This window comes from Oncorhynchus kisutch, linkage group LG22 (genome assembly GCF_002021735.2).
Source record: "Oncorhynchus kisutch isolate 150728-3 linkage group LG22, Okis_V2, whole genome shotgun sequence".
NCBI classification, from domain to species: domain Eukaryota; kingdom Metazoa; phylum Chordata; class Actinopteri; order Salmoniformes; family Salmonidae; genus Oncorhynchus; species Oncorhynchus kisutch.
Window position 1 is genome coordinate 3,891,257 of NC_034195.2, and position 21,540 is coordinate 3,912,796.

Sequence of the window (21,540 nt, forward strand, 5' to 3'; positions counted from 1 at the left end):
CCACGCAGATGCACGAGGAAGGGGCTCGGTCTCATAGAGATAGTTAGAGGACACAACATTGTATCTGTCCCACTATGGCATCTGTGAGAGCATAGGCAGCGCCATTGAGTCCCTCTACATTTTGAAGAAGTCAATTTTCTTCTTCTACTACTTCTATGGTTGATAAACAAACCGAAAGGTGCAAACTGCCACCCGGAGTGTGCTGATTGAACAGGCATAAAGCCAAGGTTGACAATTTACTGCCATTTGGCGTTATGGAATGTTTACTCACAAGTATAATTAACTGGCTGATCCCTCCTGATGATGTTGATGCAATTATGTGATCCTTCCGTAACCCATTGGAATTCCCACCCAGCTGACTAACATTACATCAAAAGTGTGAAGTTCCTGAATTGCTCTGCTCATTCGTTGTAAATAATAATTTATTATTAACTGACTTACCTAGTTAAAAAAAAAAACATTCTAAAACTGCTTTTGGGCACTAGAGTCCTCTATCTATCTCTATGGTTGGATCTGTGTTTACTTCCGGATTTCGTTCGCAGCAGCTGAAGATTGCTAGCGGTTTGAGCTCCAGAGCTAATACAGTACAAGGATTCATGACAGAGTGTTGCTAGCAAGACTAGTGGCATCGCAAGACTCGATTCATTCGGTCCTGCAGTCTGCGAAGGACATTCGACACGCCAGCGGACGTGAAGCGAAGCCCCAGCAGGATACCTCGCTGACTGGAAATTGGACCGAGACTTTTGCCCGCTCTTCTCCGAGCTCAAAGTCACTCAATGCTGCGCTCCTCTCAGTCAGCGCAGCACCGGGGCTCCGACTAGGCAGATAGCTGTTCACGTTCTTGTAGTTATCTAGGCTCAGGTTCAAAACAAGGACACCAGCGATACGTGTTTGACATTTGACCACCGAATCAGGCACAGGGAGAAACCGATCCACGAAGAGTCGGGGACAGGCGGGGAAGCGAGGGGTGCCCGGATAAAGTAGGGGGTCGCCTCCAGCAGCCTTGGCGGATTTATCCCTACCCTAGTTACAAACATCATGGATTGGTTAATGGGGTGAGTACAGCCACCGCTTTCCCGTTGACAGCACATAACGTTACAGTACCAGTTACTAATCTCTTTTGTGGCCGGTAATATTTGACAGCTACAAAACAAACGATGTTTAGCTCTTTTATTAATCAGAAAATGCACGATACATAATACTATTATGGTGGTAATGACTCCCCTTTCCCCTGGATGTAACGTTAGTAACGTTACTGTAGATATCATGGCATGTTCTCGTTTTTTTTGCCCAACGCGGTAACATTAACCGGTGAGACTCTATTTCGAGCATCCGGTGCAGTGTGGGCCTGACGTTGCACAGCAAGTGGCCAGGAAGATTTAGGTCGTGAAAATGTATTTCTACAGAAGCCCGTCACGCAGGCTACACTCACGTTGGCTAGCTATAACTAGTTAGATATCTAGTTTCCAGGTAGCTAGATTTACCGGACTAGCGGTGTTCGGTGTAACGTCATTTCCCTCGCAAGGTGCATTGTTTGGCCAACGTCTCGATCAGATTTCAACATGGAAAGCAAGTGAACTATTTAGCCAGCTAGGTTGTTTTTTTTGCTTGCTACGTTGACTTCGTCTTCGCGGTAAATTGGCTAGTTAGGTAACAAGTTAGCGGTAGCCTAGAGGGCTAGCTGGCGGCAACACAGGCACGGTGACTTGTGCGGATTTTGTTACCGTTTTAGGTACGAGTCTAAAGTACACATCGTAGCTACAATGTAACATATTTTGGTTGAGCAAATTACATTCGAGAGGTTTATCACGACGGTGCCGTTTGTTTCGGTCAATTGTGCTGTAACTAAAGGCAAGCCAGGTGTGTGGTGACGTCATCGTGGGAATTGACACCTCGTTGCGAAGGCGACGCTGACCTGTCACTTTATTTTCTGGGTGCCACTTCCGCCTTTTAGAGCTCTAGCTCTGAAGAGGGGACTTGCATATCTTGTAGATTGTTTGATAATGAATTGTAGAGTTGTAGCTCAGTTTATGGCTTGTTTTTTTTTGACAGGTCCACTGCTCATGTATCATCTGTAGGGGTAGGGAGGGAGAGATTGTGGATGTGTTATACTTCCATGCCCAGGCCATCATGAAGTGAGACATTGCAAGACAAGTGTGCCCAGGCCATCATGAAGTGAGACATTGCAAGACAAGTGTGTTCTCCCATTGGGGTCGTTCCATGTAATTTCAGCAAGCCATGATACCACCTCAGATTGTTCAGAAATCGTTTCTGGAATTGGAAACATATAAGATAAGCATTGGGGAAACATTATTTAAATGAAATGCCACATGAAGTGTGAAAATGCTAATATATGTACCATGGACTTGCTTTGGATTTGTGACACGCATTAAAAAGGTAGTATTTGAAACAGTGGCCAGGTAAACAACCGAAACATGGGTTGGTGTCAGACCTGGTCCGGGGAGGGGTGTAGGATGGGACATAACAACTTCAATAACGAGGTTTCCATTCAACCTTTTAATGCGAGTAAAGTAATGTTGGATTTAAAAAAAATGCCGACAGGCTTGACGGAAACAGACCCCCCCCCCCCCCCCCCCCCCTGTAAACTTTCCAAATGTTGACCAAACAAAATACACTAGACAAGGTGGGATATTTGGGCATAAAGGCGTTTGACATGTCATGCATAATTCGCTCTACCTATACAAACACTTTGTGTGGGTGATATGCTTGATGCTCCTTTCCAGTACATTTCGAGGGTCTTATTCTGGTGACATGATCATCGATGCTGGGTTGCAGTTTTACAAATAAAATTCTCACTCTTTTGTCCATAATAATCTCATCATCCAACCCTGTTCCTGGAGATCTACCGTCCTGTAGGTGTTCACTCCAACCCTAATCTAGCACACCTGATTCTAATAATTAGCTGGTAGATAAACTGAACTAGGTTAGTTTCAACTGGGCTTGCGAAAACCTACAGTAGGGTAGCTCTTCAGGAACAGGGTTGGAGACCCCTGATGTAGGCTATATGTGTATCTGCACTCAGTTGGCTAGAGTGCATGTGCCAATATGTGAGTGACCACACTTACTATATAAATGTTTGTTTTTGTGAGAACCATCAGTAGGTTTGAAACCTAGCCATATACTAATTTCTCTGAACAGGGGGAAAAAAACATCACCAAGTTCATTGAGAATACATTACATAGGATGAAGAAACAGTACTCCAAGCCACAGTTCCATACTACTTGTCAAACATAGAGAACTGATACTATATACTCATTGTTGATGTGGGATTGGCATAGGGTGTGAGGATTCCATGGAATGATAATCTTATTTTTCTAACAAATGATTTCAGAAAAAAATAATAATAATTGAAATGGCTGGTGTTCCATCCTCTTTATTGTGCTTTTTGAGGTGGAACGATCCATTGGCCTTATTTGCTTCTTGACTACAGATTTTGTTTCCTGACTAAGTCACACAATATTTACAATGCAAACTCTGGTGAATCAGGCAAGGGCAGAGTCTGATTCATATTTGCCCGCAAAGACAGGAGAGTCATGAAAATGTAATTGACAACTTTGCAATGGCGTGATAAACTCAGAATATATGCACGTGATTATCAGACAAATGCATTTGCCTGTTTTTGTGAGCTCACTCAAAGAGTGCATCAGTTTGCGTGGATTATCGAACTCTTAGCCTAACTGCCAGTCACTTGCTGTGTGTTATAATGTTAACCCTCCTGTCTTTTCTGGTATTATTTTAATCTGTCGCAGCTTCATTCTGTGTAGAAGAGGTCTATGTATTGTCACACGGCATATCGAAGTACATTTGAAAGAGCTCGTCTGTCCATCCGTCTGTTATTTGTGAGTGAGGTTATGACGAGATCAGTGCTCCGTCTTCCTACAGACACACGGCTTGGCTCACTGTCTGCCTGTCTTGTGGTCCTGGGCCACCACTGATGTAATTTCCCAGGCAGGATCTAGAACACAGCACAGGGTCAGAACACTTCCTGTTTCTGCCCCGGCAGTGTCAATGCAGGAGTCCCCACTGAAAGGTGTGCCGCCTCTTCCAGTCACTCAGTCAGTGTGAGGGCAGAGGAAGGGGTGGAGGCCTGCTGTTTGGGTGGTTCGCCTCCGCTTGACATTCTGGCTGAGAGATAACAACAACAACAACAACAACAACAAGGCAGTCTCCGCCCCATTGGAATCGCTGCCAAAATATGAACCAGGCACTGTCTTCGACTACTTGTTTTCTTTATCTGACATTCGTCGTCTTGTTGATGTGGTGGTGATGACTCATGTATTTTTCTTTCTTGGAAAAATATGTATATCTCTCTCACCCCCTATGCTTCTCTCTCACCCCCTATGCTTCTCTCTCACCCCCTATGCTTCTCTCTCACCCCCTATGCTTCTCTCTCACCCCCTATGCTTCTCTCTCACCCCCTATGCTTCTCTCTCACCCCCTATGCTTCTCTCTCACCCCCTATGCTTCTCTCTCACTGCAATTTGCTCGCTCTCTCTGCTGTTTCATGAAGTCCGCAATCAGCTCTTTTGTTTTGTTAACGCTGAGTAAGAGGTTATTTTCCTGGCATCACCCTCCCAGGGCCCTCACCTCCTCCCTGTAGGCTGTTTTGTCATTGTTGGTAATCAGGCCTTACACTGTTGTGTTGTCTGCAAACTTGATGATTGAGTTGGAGGTGTGCGTGGCCACGCAGTCATGGGTGAACAGAGCAAACAGGAGGGGGCTGAGCACGCACCCTTGTGGGTCCCCTGTGTTGAGGATCAGTGAAGTGGAGGTGTTGTTTCCTACCTTCACCAACTGGGTGAGGCCCGTCAGGAAGTCCAGGACCCAGTTGCACAGTGTGTGGTTCAGACCCTGGGCCCCAAGCTTAATGATGGGCTTGGCGGGTACTATGGCGTTGAATGCTGAGCTATTGCTGCTGGTGTGTGTGCAAGACCTGAATGCATGCAAAGCGTCTTTGCCCTTGTCCAGAGTGCGTCACTCCTGAGAGTGGAGTCTTGAATGAGGTAACGAAGCGTGTAATCACTCTGAATACAGACGATGCAGGGTGAAGGATGACGCAGCCACAATGAATGGGGGGGTGACATAGAGAAGACGATAGGACGAGGACTGATGGATATAGGGAGGGAAAGAGGAATAGATGGAGATGGGGCAATATGTCCCTAACTGATAAGGGAGAGAAGGAAGGAAGGCGAGAAGGACCCACAGACAGATGGAGGAGTGAAGGAGAGGGGGCACTATGGGAGCTGCTCTTGGGGTTATGATACAGGGATGAAAAGCTTAATGATGCAGGGAATGATGGGATGGAGGGAGGTGCCCAGAGAGACTGGTGGAGGGAGGTGCCCAGAGAGACTGGTGGAGGGAGGTGCCCAGAGAGACTGGTGGAGGGAGGTGCCCAGAGAGACTGGTGGAGGGAGGTGCCCAGAGAGACTGGTGGAGGGAAGAAGAGGGTGAAAAGGGAACGCATGACGAGGGAGGGATCACATGATGAAGAGAAGGTTGACAGGACCATGACTGGTGGAGGAAGGGAAAGGATGGATAGAGATCTTGTATTTGATTTAGCCTTATATTAACTAGGCAAGTCAGTTAAGAACAAATTCATATTTAGGACAAAACACACATCACGACAAGGGAGACGCCCCAACACTACGTGAAGAGAGACCTATGGCGACAGCACAGCATGGCAGCAACACATGACAGCAACACAACATGACGACAACACAGCATGGCAAGCAACACATGACAGCAACACAACATGGCAACAGCACAGCATGGCAGCAACACAACATGGCAATAGCACAACATGGTAGCAGCACAAAAGATGGTATAAACATTATTGGGCCCTGACAACAGCACAATGGGCAAGAAGGTAGAGACATCCATACATCGTGCGACGCAACAATAATAACAATAATATTTAAATATATTTTTCATGTACGTACATAAAAAAGCATGAATGTCACATGTAGGTGATTATACATACTGGGTACAGACTCCTGTTCAAACACATGTAGGTGATTATACATACTGGGTACAGACTCCTGTTCAAACACATGTAGGTGATTATACATACTGGGTACAGACTCCTGTTCAAACACATGTAGGTGATTATACATACTGGGTACAGACTCCTGTTCAAACACATGTAGGTGATTATACATACTGGGTACAGACTCCTGTTCAAACACATGTAGGTGATTATACATACTGGGTACAGACTCCTGTTCAAACACATGTAGGTGATTATACATACTGGGTACAGACTCCTGTTCAAACACATGTAGGTGATTATACATACTGGGTACAGACTCCTGTTCAAACACATGTAGGTGATTATACATACTGGGTACAGACTCCTGTTCAAACACATGTAGGTGATTATACATACTGGGTACAGACTCCTGTTCAAACACATGTAGGTGATTATACATACTGGGTACAGACTCCTGTTCAAACAAATGCTGAAATGATTGAGGCGCCAGAAAATGTAGCCAAACTTGAATTACACGAATATAGGCTTAACGTCAGTCGTGTTTGACAATTACCATCTACAGTCTTTATACTGTCAACATAAAGTGGCTTCAGAAAGTGTTCATACCCCTTGACTTATTTTATTTAACCCTTTATTTGACCAGGTAAGTTGACTAAGAACACCTTTTTATTTAAGGAAACAGCCCAGGGAATAGTTACAGGGATGAATGAGCCAATTAGAAGCTTTGATGATTAGGTGGCCATGATGGTATGAGGGCCAGATTGGGAATTTAGCCAGGACACCTGGGTTGACACCCCTACTCTCACAATAAGTACCATGGAATCTTTAGTGACCACAGAGAGTCAGGACACCCATTTAACGTCCCAGCCGGAAGACTGCACCCTACACAGGGCAATGTCCCCAATCACTGCCCTGGGATGTTTTTTTTTAGACCAGAGGAAAGAGTGCATCCTACTGGCCCTCCAACACCACTTACAGCAGCATCTGGTCACCCATCCAGGGACCGAACAGGACCAACCCTGCTTAACTTAAGAGGCAAGCCAGCAGTGGGATGCAGGGTGGGTATAGCTCGTTCAATTAATCAGCAAATTGCTTAAGGTAGGCACTTCAAAGCAAAGTATCTAGCTAACTAAGACCTGTCTATAATCTTGTAAGGCCATCATTTTCATGTTTCACTAGGGCTGTGACGATCATAGAATTTTTGGTAATGTTTTTTGGGTCAAGCAAATTACCATGGGCACAGTTTAACTGTTCAAATTGCAAAATGAAGACTGATTTTCTCTCTCCTGCTGTGCTGCTGACTGTAGCAGTTGCCCCATAGAAATAGAATGAATAGAAAGGGTGTCTCCGTTCAAGTCAATGGTGGCATAATCGGTAGACTGGCAGACATTTTGAGTGTGCCCATGCCAGGAAGTAAAAAGCAGGAAGTGTACCCTTCAATCTGTGCTGTGATTGGTTGAATCAACTCGACTGACATTACAAAAAATACATTCCATGGCATGAGCCACGTCAGTTGGCCTCATTTGAGTGAGCATTGTACAGTACCATGGCAATCCAGCAACAGTTGATGGAACATTTCAAAATACCATGGAAATGATTGCATCACAGTCAGCCATTACGAGTGTACCCATGAGTTTACCAGTCAAATTGCCAGGGTTAGAGCTTCCAAGCCCGTTCTATTCATTCTATTTCTAAGAGTGGCCCGCTCTCTGCCATTGTGTTGCCTAGCAACACAGTAAACAATCTATCACGCAAGAGGTCATGCCTCTGGGTGATACAGAGTTGATATTCGCTAGCCTGATTTCAACTTTTGGTGTTTAGAAATTCACTTTCGCTTATAAATGTCCACACTCACCAAGAAGGACAGTGGGTAGTTTATTTCAGTGCACAGAAGCAAGTTTTCTGGTTGGTTTTTAAATCATTTGTACAACTTTACAAACAGGAGAAATATGCGCACTGTAGCTGGTATAGTCTTAGATATCCCAGGCCTTGGAGCATCGATAACGCTTGGAGATTGCTCACTTTGACACAATTAGGATCAAATATTATTATTATAATCAATTATGAACATATGTATTGCTTGCTATTTTACATTTTTGTGTTATTATATTAAAACATTTTACATTTCCTTTCTGACTATTTATAATGATATTCTACTTGTCCAACAATTGTTCTTACCTGTCCTGGAGCCCTGGTGTGTGTCAATCTGGGTGCAGCAGGTAGCCTGGCGTGTAGGAGCCGACAAGGTAAACATCTGTTGTTCTGCCCTTGAGCAAGGCAGTATAACCCCCAACAACAACTGCTCCCGGGTGCCAATTTGTGCAACTGACTAGGTATCCCCTATTCCTTTCCCTTTCTACTAACTAGTGTGCAACAGCTTGTTGTCAAGACCTTCACAATTGGGGTTTCGGTGTGTTGCATCCTTGTGTGTGTTGGTCACATGACCAAATGTACCCCGTTTGGAGCCAGGTGAACTCATTACTGAGGGTTCAAAAGGACGTTAAATGACAGGGGAGCCGCACAGCCACGCCGACATGTCTTTTCCTGCTGGGCGGAAACAGCCGGGCGCTACAGATGTTTAATCCCTCCTGCTTTTCAATGATGGATGGGTAATACACGATGGAGAGAGAGATTACAACTGCTAGGCAAAGTGGTGTTGGCTTTAGAGTGCATGACCTTAACAATGGCTGTATTTGAGTGCGGGTGGTGGATAGGACACAGGCTACATGTCAACCTGCTCAGACGAACATGGGAGACTATTGATGAACAAGAGCGCCGCCGACTGGTGGTGGTCTCCGAAAGTGGGGCCGGCGCCCTCTGTTCGAAGGCGTGGTAAAGAGCGAACACACTTTATTGCACACACTTAATTAAGACACACACACACACACACCAATTTAGCAGGAGGGGATGAGTAAAAGTGGTTACCTACAAGATGAAAACAAGAATATGTAACAGTGCTACGCTAACGATGGTTTAAGCAACGAACACGTGCAGGCTAAGGACAGGGGAATAGCAGGTGAGCCTATACATTGCAGCAGCTAATGTAGTAGCAAGGAAATGGAAGCATACATAATGGCTAGGCGAACCGAACGAGTGTGCTTGCATACTCCCTTAAAAGACATTCGCTTGAAAAACTAGAAAAAAGTGGCGATAGTACTGTTTGTCTGTTTTGAGACACCATAGCCAGTATACACTTCCTCAAAATACCAGAATTAAGCTACTATAACTCAAGAAATCTGTCATTAATTTGGACATTTTTGCCAAGGAGATGTTAGTCGCACAATTTTACATCTAACTAAGTGGTTTGGTGCAGTATTTCTCAAGAACAAAATTGCATTAAAACGAGCCGTCTCTTGTTCAATGACGACAAATACTTTATTGAAGAATCCCTACTGTCGACTAATCACAGACGAAGGGTCGTAGACTGTGGCTACCGACTAAAGTTTGCCTCCCAAAAAAGCCAATGCTTGTTGATCTGGTGTTACTGCATCATTAAAATGGGCAGTGGAGATGGCTGCAGGGGAGATTCATAGAGATATGAACTCGCATCACACACAGGGACGGTCATGGCTATTTACTGTGTGTCACGCCATAGTCACACACAGCCAAGTGTGTGTGTGTGTGTGGATGTCTACATTGTGTGTTTTTATAAAGTAGGCAATGGCCTATACCAATATGTGTGTTGTTTTATTTGTGTGTGTCTGAGTAGTGCTACTCCTTTCTACCTTTGACTCTCGCTGTAAATACATGTGCTGGTACATTTCATAGTAGCTGTCATTTGCTTGTTAGCGGCCATTTCCTCATCTCAACCCATCTCTCACACACACACACACACTTTTAAAAAAACTGCTTTGTCCAAAGGTCCCTGTATGCGTGGCACTCAGGGGTACAGCTGCCCACGACGGCTGAATCAGAGCAGTACCTCGCCAACTGCTTTGTCCTAGTTTTTATCAGGGCCCGCAATCTGGAGGCCACGCGCTGCAAGCCTGTGACCGTGGCCGAGACTGCCGAATATCAGCACCACCAGCATTCACCTACACCCTAGGCTGTCCCAGATTGCCACGAGGGCCAGATATTGGCGTAGTCGGCACACAGGAAACAAAACATCAAACCAGCTTCCCCACAATAATGTTCATGCATGTGTGTTGTTGGTGAGACCACGAGTCTCACCTCGCTGGCTGTCAGGTCAACACGGTGGTCATGTCTAGCAATGTCCTCCATTCACGCACATGGACAATGGACTCCATTACATTTGACTCATGTAGAATGCACAAAGGGTAATGGTTTGCAGGGTACCAGAGTGCTAGGTTCTATTTTGTTGGTAGAACTCGCAGCCTCGCCTTACCAGTAAAAATTGAGAATGTCCCCGCCAACGGCAGCATTCTGGCACATGGAATGGGAGACGGAGTGGTCAGCACCGTCCAGAGCAGCGAGTTTTGCCTGCAGCCTCAGGGCCAGTCCAGTTTTGCGGTAGCTGCAGGTCTGTCTGATAACACAGGAGGAGCCTGGTCCTGGATGTAGGATGGGATGTTCTGTCGTGGGTGACCGACGCCTCCACGACAACACAGCAATCTGCAACTGCATCCACAGTCGCTGGCTCAGTTTGCATATCAGTCCGTGTCCACCTGAGCTCCTCTCCAGTCCGGTCGCTCAGGTCGTTGCAGTCCGGCCTGTCTGTCAGACTTCAAAGCCTGCAGCACGAGTTAATGATTTAATGAGCCATTTGCAGTTTCCCTGTACCGGCCCTGTGTACTTAGACTTGCATGGCTTAATCTTTGAGACAAGCATATGCTACTGGCAGGATCAACCAGGTAGGGTTAGTCTGTAAGTTACGCTGAGACTCTGTTTAAAAGTTTTTTTTAATTTTTAAAAATATATATATTTTTTAAATGTCTGGCAAACAAACCCATTGCTTTCAAAATGTAACAAACCATACAACTCAGCGTTAGTCTCGGCGTAATTCCATTATGGTGGAATTGATACATAGGATATTTTGTTGGTCTCGCTGTCGCTGCATTCTCCTACATACAGGTCTGTGCCTGTCTAAGAGGGAGCGCTGTTGACTTGGTCTACAAAGACCATTCGTGCTCTCAGTAGAATGCTCTCTATTTGAACGAGGCAGCTCCCTCTTGCCCCGCACTTCAACGTTGTCTTTGGAATCTCTGGGGAAATGCTATGCGTGCAGTTGGTGAGTGTCCAGGGGGAAGGCCTGGTCTGTAGTGTTGGGTTCATTTAGGGAAACTGTGCTCTAAGGGCTGCTCAGAACAGACGCATGTTTATCCTGAAACGGCCCTCAGTCACCCTCTTTATTCATCGCGCTTGTTCTCCCCTCTCTCCCTCTTGCTTTCTCGCTCTCTCTGTTAGAACACTGATGTGTGGAGACATGTGCGTGCTTGGCTTCTGTCGATGCTGGGCTTCTCAGGCTTGCTGAGTAGAGGACTGAGAACAAACAGGCCAACCCAACCATATCAAGCCAAGGTGAACAGGCGCTAACATGTCCGCATAGCAACTCGAGGCTAGCTAGCATAGCTGGGGTTAGCTAGCATAGCTGGGGTTAGCCAGGGGCAACTAGGGGTTAGCTAGCATAGCTGGGGTTAGCTAGCATAGCTGGGGTTAGCCATGGGCAACTAGGGGCTAGCTAGCAGGGCTGAGGTTAACAAGGGAGGAGATGAAGAGGGGAATGGTCTCATTTGGGAAGACTGGAAATGGGCACGCATGCCCTTCTCTGCCAGCTCTCCTCTCCCCTCATGTGCAGCCACTTCATTAAATAGCATATCAGTCTAGTGGCTTTGACTTGGTTCTGCTGCAGACCGTGGTTATTCATTAGTCCTGTTGTCGTTTTGGGACATTGAGACCTTGCATGTATTTTCCCTCGTGAGTGAGGCATCACTTAAGGGCATCTGACACCAGTGATGGCACAAAAAGAACAGGCCAGTCTGCGTGCCTCAGCAGAGGCTGATGGGCAGCCTTTCCTTCAAAGCCACAGAAAAAACTGCTTAAAAATGAATTGATCTGCACGCTGTAAGTGCAGAAATAGTTTGCTCAGTGGGAAATGAATATCCAGCTGGTCGGTGACAACTGTTTGGAGTTTGACGGCAGCTAGGTGAGCTTATTATTTTAGACGCTATAGTCCTGGGATTCCCTATGATCTGTCGAAGAACCCCGTACATTCTAGCGACTCATGCGTGTTCTTGAGAGCCTCAGCTTTTCACAGGTGGCATTTAATAGTTTCTAGCTCAAACCGTGGACTCGGGCCCCGGGGCCCCTTCAGGATCCGCCCAGGTCTCGCCAACCGTTAATCACATGGACTAATGGTTTGTGAATGAAACGGACGAATCCAACGGCACAAAGAGTCTGTAGCTCAAACACACAGTGTTTTAAAAGAGGTTAGAAGTCCTGAATCACGTGGCACCACGGTGGGACTCATTGGGCTAAGCTACGGCTAGTCATTTTGCACAGAGGTGTGTTTGTTGTAGCAGAAACTGAAGAAGGAATATGAATAAAGTGGTGACCCCTGTGACCCCAGGCCTAGATACTGTGACTGATGTGTAGCTGCATAGAAAACTGTAAGATTCTATTGGGCCCTTCTCTGAGGTAAATTCGCCAAGGAGAGACGCACACACACACACACACACACACACACACACACACTCTCTACACTCTACATTCTCTCTGTTGTCTTGAGACCTTTCCCTCTCTCTTTCCCTTTCCCGCTCAGAAAGGGTGAGGCCAGGCGATGAAAATGATACCAGAACTGCTGTGCTCTCTTAGCTTTTACTGTGTGTGTGTGTGTGTGTGTGCTGGTACTATGGGCTATTGGTTCGCTTATACTGTATCAGTGTTTTAGTTGTGTTCTTCAGTCCTGATTGCTGTGTGTGCATTTTGAAGCCCATTTCCGGTGAGTGTAGTTTGACTTGATGGTGGGGTTGGTTGGGGGGGGTTATACTTTAAAAGGCCTAAGGGCAGCACATGCTGAGTGCGAAGCCAACCCAATACCACTAGGCTAGAACAAGTCCCTGCCCGCTCAACCTAATCCTAAGGCCGACCCGCCCACTCAGCCACGACTGACATAAGGTTGTCTTATGACAACCTGAACTTTGTGAAAGTTGGGCCCAGTCCCGAGTCATCCCCTAGGCAACTGTGTTGAACCGCGAGGACTAGGTAAGCATAGGCATATTGCCAATCTGGGCAAGGTGGATCTGTGGGAAACCCAGAGGTCGACGCCTAGACTGTCATTGGACGGCTGTGTGTGTGTGTTCTCTCTCTGTGTTTTACTTGGCAGGAGTGAGGAGCGACCTTACTTTGACAATGGTAACTTTTTTGTAACGCTGTGAAAGTCCAGACCAGAACTGGCAGAGCCAATTGAGAGATAGAGACAGAGAGAGGAAGGTGAGGGATTGGGAAGAAGACCACGACTAATCAAACTTCCAGTTGCCAAACACTGTTGCTGGTTGATGATGGGTCACAACAGGTCCTATATTGGCCTAAGAGCCAATGGTCCTGGGTTAGTTTTCTTAAAGGAAGCTAGCACCCTGACAGGTCTGCTAGCTGACTGGGGAACAGCTCAAATATATGTTGTACACACACACACACACACACACTGTACAAACATGCTCTTTCCATGACGTAGACTGAATCCAGGTGAAATCTATGATCCCTTATTGATGTCACTTGTTAAATCCATTCCAATCAGTGTAGATGAAGGGGAGATGACAGGTTAAAGAAGGATTTTTAAGCCTTGAGACAATTGAGACATGGATTGTGTGTGTGTGTGTGTGCACCATTCAGAGGGTGCCATGCTTGGTTTGTCACACTCAAACAGTAGTCATACTCCTGTGTGTATCGAGTATTGGCCACCACCCAGAGGACATCCAGCCAACTTGACACGACTGTGGGAAGCATCGGAGTCAACATGGGCCAGCATCCCTTTCGACACCTGGTGGACTTGTGCCCCGCCGAATTGAGGCTGTCCCGAGGGCAAAAGGGGGGGTGTGCAAGTCAGTATTAGGAAGGTGTTCCTAATGTTTTGTACACTCCGTGTATGTGATCGTATATATTCAAATGTAGGCAATGTTTGAAATGATTGTTTTAGTCAAATATTGTATCCGTTTGTGCTGCTTGCAGTCTAGAAATGATTTGGAATTGCGTTCCGGCTTTCTGCTCCAGAACATGGTCCCGAATCTTGTTGATTATCCCTGCTCTACAGGCTGCAGGGAGACGTATCCCATCATGCTTCAGCAGTGAGTCAGCGTTGTCACGGAATGGCGTGTGTGTGCACACATGTCAGCTGGACTGCTGTTGTGACTCTGAGCCCTGCAGTTTGGGACAGGGACAGCCGGAAGGACCAGAGCCCTGTGACTCCTACACACTCTGCCTGCCTATGTCATAACAGTCCTTCTCAGTGTCCCACAGACCTCTAACTAACTATCATATCGCACACACACACAGGACCTACAGCCTGTCCCTTGCTATTGGGGATTGCATGGTGTGTTGTGAGTGTTCTCCCATTGTGACTGAGTCAAGGCTGTTTCTGGGGAATAGGCTCACTGATGCAGGCAGATCAGCCCAGGGCTCCTGAGTTGTGTGTGACAGTTATTTTTGTCCCATCAGGTTTGCCATAAGGTTCATGAGCAGTGGTGACTGTGTGTGGCCGGACGTGATCTATTTCTGTCCTGCCATAAAGAGTTTAGCTTAGTCACAATGAGGAAGAAAGACATGGAGAGAGAGAGAGAGAGAGAGAGAGACATGGAGAGAGAGAGAGAGAGACATGGAGAGAGAGAGAGAGACATGGAGAGAGAGAGAGAGACATGACAGGAGAGAGAGACATGACAGGAGAGAGAGACATGACAGGAGAGAGAGACATGACAGGAGGGAGAGACATGACAGGAGGGAGAGACATGACAGGAGGGAGAGACATGACAGGAGGGAGAGACATGACAGGAGAGAGAGACATGACAGGAGGGAGAGACATGACAGGAGAGAGAGACATGACAGGAGAGAGAGACATGACAGGAGAGAGAGACATGACCGGAGAGAGAGACATGACAGGAGAGAGAGACATGACAGGAGAGAGAGACATGACAGGAGAGAGAGACATGACAGGAGAGAGAGAGAGACATGACAGGAGAGAGAGAGAGACATGATAGGAGAGAGAGAGAGACATGACAGGAGGGGGAGGGAGAGAGAGACATGACAGGGGGGAGAGAGACATGGAGAGGGAGACATGACAGGAGAGAGAGACATGACAGGAGAGAGAGACATGACAGGAGAGAGAGACATGACAGGAGAGAGAGACATGACAGGAGAGAGAGACATGACAGGAGAGAGAGACATGATAGGAGAGAGAGACATGATGTGAGAGAGAGACATGACAGGAGGGGGAGGGAGAGAGACATGACAGGGGGGGAGAGAGACATGACAGGAGAGAGAGACATGACAGGAGAGAGAGACATGATAGGAGAGAGAGACATGATGTGAGAGAGAGACATGACAGGAGGGGGAGGGAGAGAGACATGACAGGGGGGGAGAGAGACATGATAGGAGAGAGAGACATGATAGGAAAGAGGGACATGATAGGAGAGAGAGACATGATAGGAGAAAGAGACATGATAGGAGAGAGAGACATGATAGGAGAGAGAGACATGATAGGAGAGAGAGACATGATAGGAGAGAGACGTGATAGGAGAGAGAGACATGATAGGAGAGACACATGATAGGAGAGACACATGATAGGAGAGAGACATGATAGGAGAGACACGTGACAGGAGAGAGAGACGTGACAGGAGAGAGAGACGTGACAGGAGAGAGAGACGTGACAGGAGAGAGAGACGTGACAGGAGAGAGAGACGTGACAGGAGAGAGAGACGTGACAGGAGAGAGAGACGTGACAGGAGAGAGAGACGTGACAGGAGAGAGAGACGTGACAGGAGAGAGAGACGTGACAGGAGAGAGAGACGTGACGGGGGAGAGAGAGAGAGAGAGACGTGACGGGGGAGAGAGAGAGAGAGAGAGAGAGAGACCTGACGGGGGAGAGAGAGAGAGAGAGACCTGACGGGGGAGAGAGAGAGAGAGAGACCTGACGGGGGAGAGAGAGAGAGAGAGACCTGACGGGGGAGAGAGAGAGAGAGAGACCTGACGGGGGAGAGAGAGAGAGACATGACAGGGGAGGGAGAGAGAGACTCGACGGGGAGAGAGAGAGACACGACGGGGAGAGAGAGAGACACGACGGGGAGAGAGGGAGAGAGACGACGGGGGAGAGAGAGAGAGACATGACAGGGGAGGGAGAGAGAGACTCGACGGGGAGAGAGAGAGACATGACAGGAGGGAGGGAGTCATGGCTTCAGTGAAAAACCCAGGGTTTGTCCTTGGTGGTTGAGGCCCTGTGGGTTTAGGCTGGTTTCCACTGTAATTGGATTAAAGCATGGTGTGTTGCATCAGACAGGCAGACTCTTCTAAAGCACTGGTTTCTCTGGTGTGTCCAGCCCCACCCTGTGGACTCTCCTTCTCTAAATAGGATTACAGGGCCTGTGTCCACCGCATGCTGAGAGAGTACTGGGGAGAAGACAAGACCTGTAGAGTGGTGAAGACTGGGAAGGAAAGGAGACGAGACAGACGGTTGTCAGTCAGTGGTGGAGATGGTGAAATGGTTGATAAAAGGGCCAGGACAAGAAAGACAAAGCAGAGTGATTATCAAGAGTTTCTAGACGATTGGGGGGAGGAGCTTTAGCTCAGCTGTCCAGTGGACTTCCTGTATGGCTGCGGTGGACAGGGAACGGATGGTGACGTCGTCATGGGTGTGCGTGACCGGCCCATCCTGGCTGCATGTTTTGAACATGACGGGAAGTGTGTGTGTCGGTGTGTCTCTTTGCCTTCCTCTGTTCCTCTCGTTTTTATTCCTGTAACTTGATTAGACGAGTGGGTGCAATATGTCCATGCGCGCGCACACACACACACACACACACACACACACACACACACACACTGACTGGGATGTTGTTCTGGAGACAGGACCATAGCATTCCTGAGATGTCAACATAATGCGTGTCTGATTCCCACGCCTGTCTATGCCCCAGACACAGACCCCACTGTCACATGACTCCATATGAGACCAGAGAACATAAGAGTGGTGGTGGAGGAGATGGTGAGGGGGAGGGTTGTTGCTGGTGAACGTATTACCGCCACACCGGCGGTCACGAGTCATGAAGGCAGTCAAATTCCACGTGACCGCTTAGTCACGGTAGTTAGGCTTCTCCAAGCTCTGATGCTGCTGCTCATTAGTAGCCTACCAAACTTGCTAACGGCCTGGTACTCTGCACTTTACTGTCACTCTCATCACTCTGACATCGTTGCAAACGTAATCGAAAATTTAATCAAACACTTCATGAGCTCATGTTGCGCAACATTTTTATAGGCTATGCAATTGTGTGAGAAAACAGAGTGATGGCCTCTATTAAAAAGAGGAGGGTCCCATCCGCTTTCTATAGGTGAGGCCTACTATATATATTTCTCAACTTTCCTAATATTAAGCACATTGCTTATATTTATTTAAGTACATAGATGACATGTATTTTTTCTGGCTGCCCCTGTTTTGAGACAGGTGCATGATAATGTTCCATTCTAAATCAAAACAAAATTCACACATTATGTAGTATATGTAAAGACGAGATTAAATCAAGAATAGTCTGATGGGTGATAAGATTAGCCTATCACTTGTGAATGATATATTATCACTTGTGAGTCATTGTCGCACACCTGATGTAGCCTAGCTCATAGGCCTATATGTTTAATAAGGTTAGTATCACACCTGATGTAGCCCAGCTCATAGGCCTATATGTTTAATAAGGTTAGTATCACACCTGATGTAGCCCAGCTCATAGTCCTATATGTTCAATAAGGTTAGTATCACACCTGATGTAGCCCAGCTCATAGTCCTATATGTTTAATAAGGTTAGTATCACACCTGATGTAGCCCAGCTCATAGTCCTATATGTTTGATAAGGTTAGTATCACACCTGATGTAGCCCAGCTCATAGTCCTATATGTTTAATAAGGTTAGTATCACACCTGATGTAGCCCAGCTCATAGTCCTATATGTTTAATAAGGTTAGTATCACACCTGATGTAGCCCAGCTCATAGTCCTATATGTTTAATAAGGTTAGTATCACACCTGATGTAGCCCAGCTCATAGTCCTATATGTTTAATAAGGTTAGTATCACACCTGATGTAGCCCAGCTCATAGTCCTATATGTTTAATAAGGTTAGTATCACACCTGATGTAGCCCAGCTCATAGTCCTATATGTTTTAATAAGGTTAGTATCACAACTAAAGTGGCTAATAACATGTTAAAATGAAGCACATGAATCTGCTTTACAAAGGGTGTAGAGCCTACCTGGCATACATAAGCAGTGCGGGAAATTCAAGGTGAAAATTTGCCTTTCATAATAAAAGATTTACATGCAGAATGCAGTTCCCTGCTAATGGAACACTCATTGCTGTGCTTATAATGTGAAGGAATAGCCTAATAGTTTATCCACATTTTAAGCTAAATGTTGTGATCTGTTGCGTCATCCACATTGCTTCAAAAATGCTTTTTGATGCTAGTTGTTGTATAAATATTAATTATAAATATTTAATATCTCGTGTAGAATAGTTGTTGTATAAATCTGGGCTCTATCACATCAACTGTCCCAGACTATGTTTTGAATATTTAATATCTCGTGTAGAATAGTTGTTGTATAAATCTGGGCTCTATCACATCAACTGTCCCAGACTATGTTTTGACTATTTAATATCTCGTGTAGAATAGTTGTTGTATAAATCTGGGCTCTATCACATCAACTGTCCCAGACTATGTTTTGAATATTTAATATCTCGTGTAGAATAGTTGTTGTATAAATCTGGGCTCTATCACATCAACTGTCCCAGACTATGTTTTGACTATTTAATATCTCGTGTAGAATAGTTGTTGTATAAATCTGGGCTCTATCACATCAACTGTCCCAGACTATGTTTTGACTATTTAATATCTCGTGTAGAATAGTTGTTGTATAAATCTGGGCTCCATCACATCAACTGTCCCAGACTATGTTTTGACTATTTAATATCTCGTGTAGAATAGTTGTTGTATAAATCTGGGCTCTATCACATCAACTGTCCCAGACTATGTTTTGACTATTTAATATCTCGTGTAGAATAGTTGTTGTATAAATCTGGGCTCCATCACATCAACTGTCCCAGACTATGTTTTGACTATTTAATATCTCGTGTAGAATAGTTGTTGTATAAATCTGGGCTCCATCACATCAACTGTCCCAGACTATGTTTTGACTATTTAATATCTCGTGTAGAATAGTTGTTGTATAAATCTGGGCTCTATCACATCAACTGTCCCAGACTATGTTTTGAATATTTAATATCTCGTGTAGAATAGTTGTTGTATAAATCTGGGCTCTATCACATCAACTGTCCCAGACTATGTTTTGACTATTTAATATCTCGTGTAGAATAGTTGTTGTATAAATCTGGGCTCTATCACATCAACTGTCCCAGACTATGTTTTGACTATTTAATACCTCGTGTAGAATAGTTGTTGTATAAATCTGGGCTCTATCACATCAACTGTCCCAGACTATGTTTTGAATATTTAATATCTCGTGTAGAATAGTTGTTGTATAAATCTGGGCTCTATCACATCAACTGTCCCAGACTATGTTTTGACTATTTAATATCTCGTGTAGAATAGTTGTTGTATAAATCTGGGCTCTATCACATCAACTGTCCCAGACTATGTTTTGACTATTTAATACCTCGTGTAGAATAGTTGTTGTATAAATCTGGGCTCTATCACATCAACTGTCCCAGACTATGTTAGGCTAGGGCTTTTGTACTATGGGGATAGTAGGTTGACATAGGCTAGTGCTTTTGTACTATGGGGATAGTAGGTTGACATAGGCTAGGGCTTTTGTACTATGGGGATAGTAGGTTGACATAGGCTAGGGCTTTTGTACTATGGGGATAGTAGGTTGACATAGGCTAAAAGTAAAAAAGTAAATGTGGACAGTTCTTCCAATATCTTCAATATGCACCTCGGAATTGGATAAGGACGCGCACTGTTGCGTCCCCGGTGTATCTGTCTTCACTTGTAGCCTGTGAGAAAGACCCGGGCAGGTGATGTAGCAGCACTCTGGGAGAAAGGCACAATGGCCAGTGGCCGCAGAAGGAATGCATTTTTTTAGGGTCCATTACGGCCACACAAAGGGGATGCCACTGTGAAATTCTAGGCATGATCACGTTCAATTGCATACTTCATACTATAAAATCTTGTCTGCTAAATGAACTAGTGATTCCCACAGCCATATGACATCAGGACCTAACATAAGGACAACTAAGAGTAAGCTATTCTGTTCTTCTGAAATAGACTTCACATCACTGAGTAACACTCTTAATATTGTCAAGCATGGTGGTGGCTGCATCATGTTATGGGCATGCTTGTCATCGGCAAGGACTAGGGAGTCTTTTTTAGGATAAAGACAAACGGAATAGAGCTAAGCACAGGCAAAATCCTAGAGGAAAACCTGGTTCAGTCTGCTTCCCAACAGGCACTGGGAGAGAGATTCACCTTTCAGGAGGTCAATAACCGAAAACACATGGTAAAATATTCACTGGAGCTGCTTGCCAAGATGACATTGTTCCGGAGTGGCCTGGTTACAGTTTTGACTTAAAAATTGCCTTGAAAATCTTTGGCAAAACATGACAAAGGCTGTCTAGCTATAATCAGCAACCAATTTAACAGAGCTTGAAGAATTTAAATGAATAACAATGTGCAATCCAGGTGTGCTCTCAGACTCACCCAGACAGACTTAATTAAAATCCCAAAGGGGATTCTAACACGTGAACACAGGGGTGTGAATGCTTATGTAAATGGTATATTTATTTTTCATTTTCAATACTTTTACCAACATTTCAAAAAATAAAAAACATGTTTCAACTTTGTCATTATGGGGTATATTTTGAAATCAGGCTGTAGAACAACTAAATGTGGAGTAAGTCAAGGGGGTATGAATACTTTCCGAAAGCACTGCTCCCTGTTGAACTCATAACAAACCGGAATTATTTTTTATCAACGACTGCTCTCGTTTTGGTTCCCCAAACTCCCATTACACACACACTGCATGGCAAGAGCTTGTTCTCAGACAGGTCAGCTAGCATAGCCACCAGAGGCTAACTGGTAGGAACCATGTCTCAGGCCCATTTGGAGAGAGGGAGACAAACACACACACACTTGTCTTGCACACTCACGCAGACACACTCACATACAGTCAGACACACACACACGTACAAAGAGAGTAGAGAAGGGGAATGCGGCGTCTCCCCCAACTCTCCATTCCTTGTGTTATCGTCTTCATCAGTCTTCCTAGGAGCCCAGTGGAGTCCAGAGGGCCAGACCACTTAGCCCCATTTAATGAAGCCGATAGCTCACCGGACCCCCGTCATTAATCACCCAGAGACACATTCTCTCCTTTCACCTC

The 21,540-nt window shown here is 45.6% G+C and overlaps 1 protein-coding gene across 1 annotated transcript in view; it reads left to right on the forward strand.

The window, feature by feature from the left end:
- Positions 1 to 498: 498 nt before the first annotated feature.
- Positions 499 to 21,540, forward strand: part of LOC109867548 (MOB kinase activator 2) — a 94,184-nt gene continuing 73,142 nt past the window's right edge. Inside the window, exon 1 of the mRNA XM_020456756.2 lies at positions 499 to 1,055. Coding sequence (XP_020312345.1) covers positions 1,039 to 1,055 — 17 coding nt within the window. The 5' untranslated portion in view covers positions 499 to 1,038. The remainder of the gene's footprint in view (positions 1,056 to 21,540) is intronic.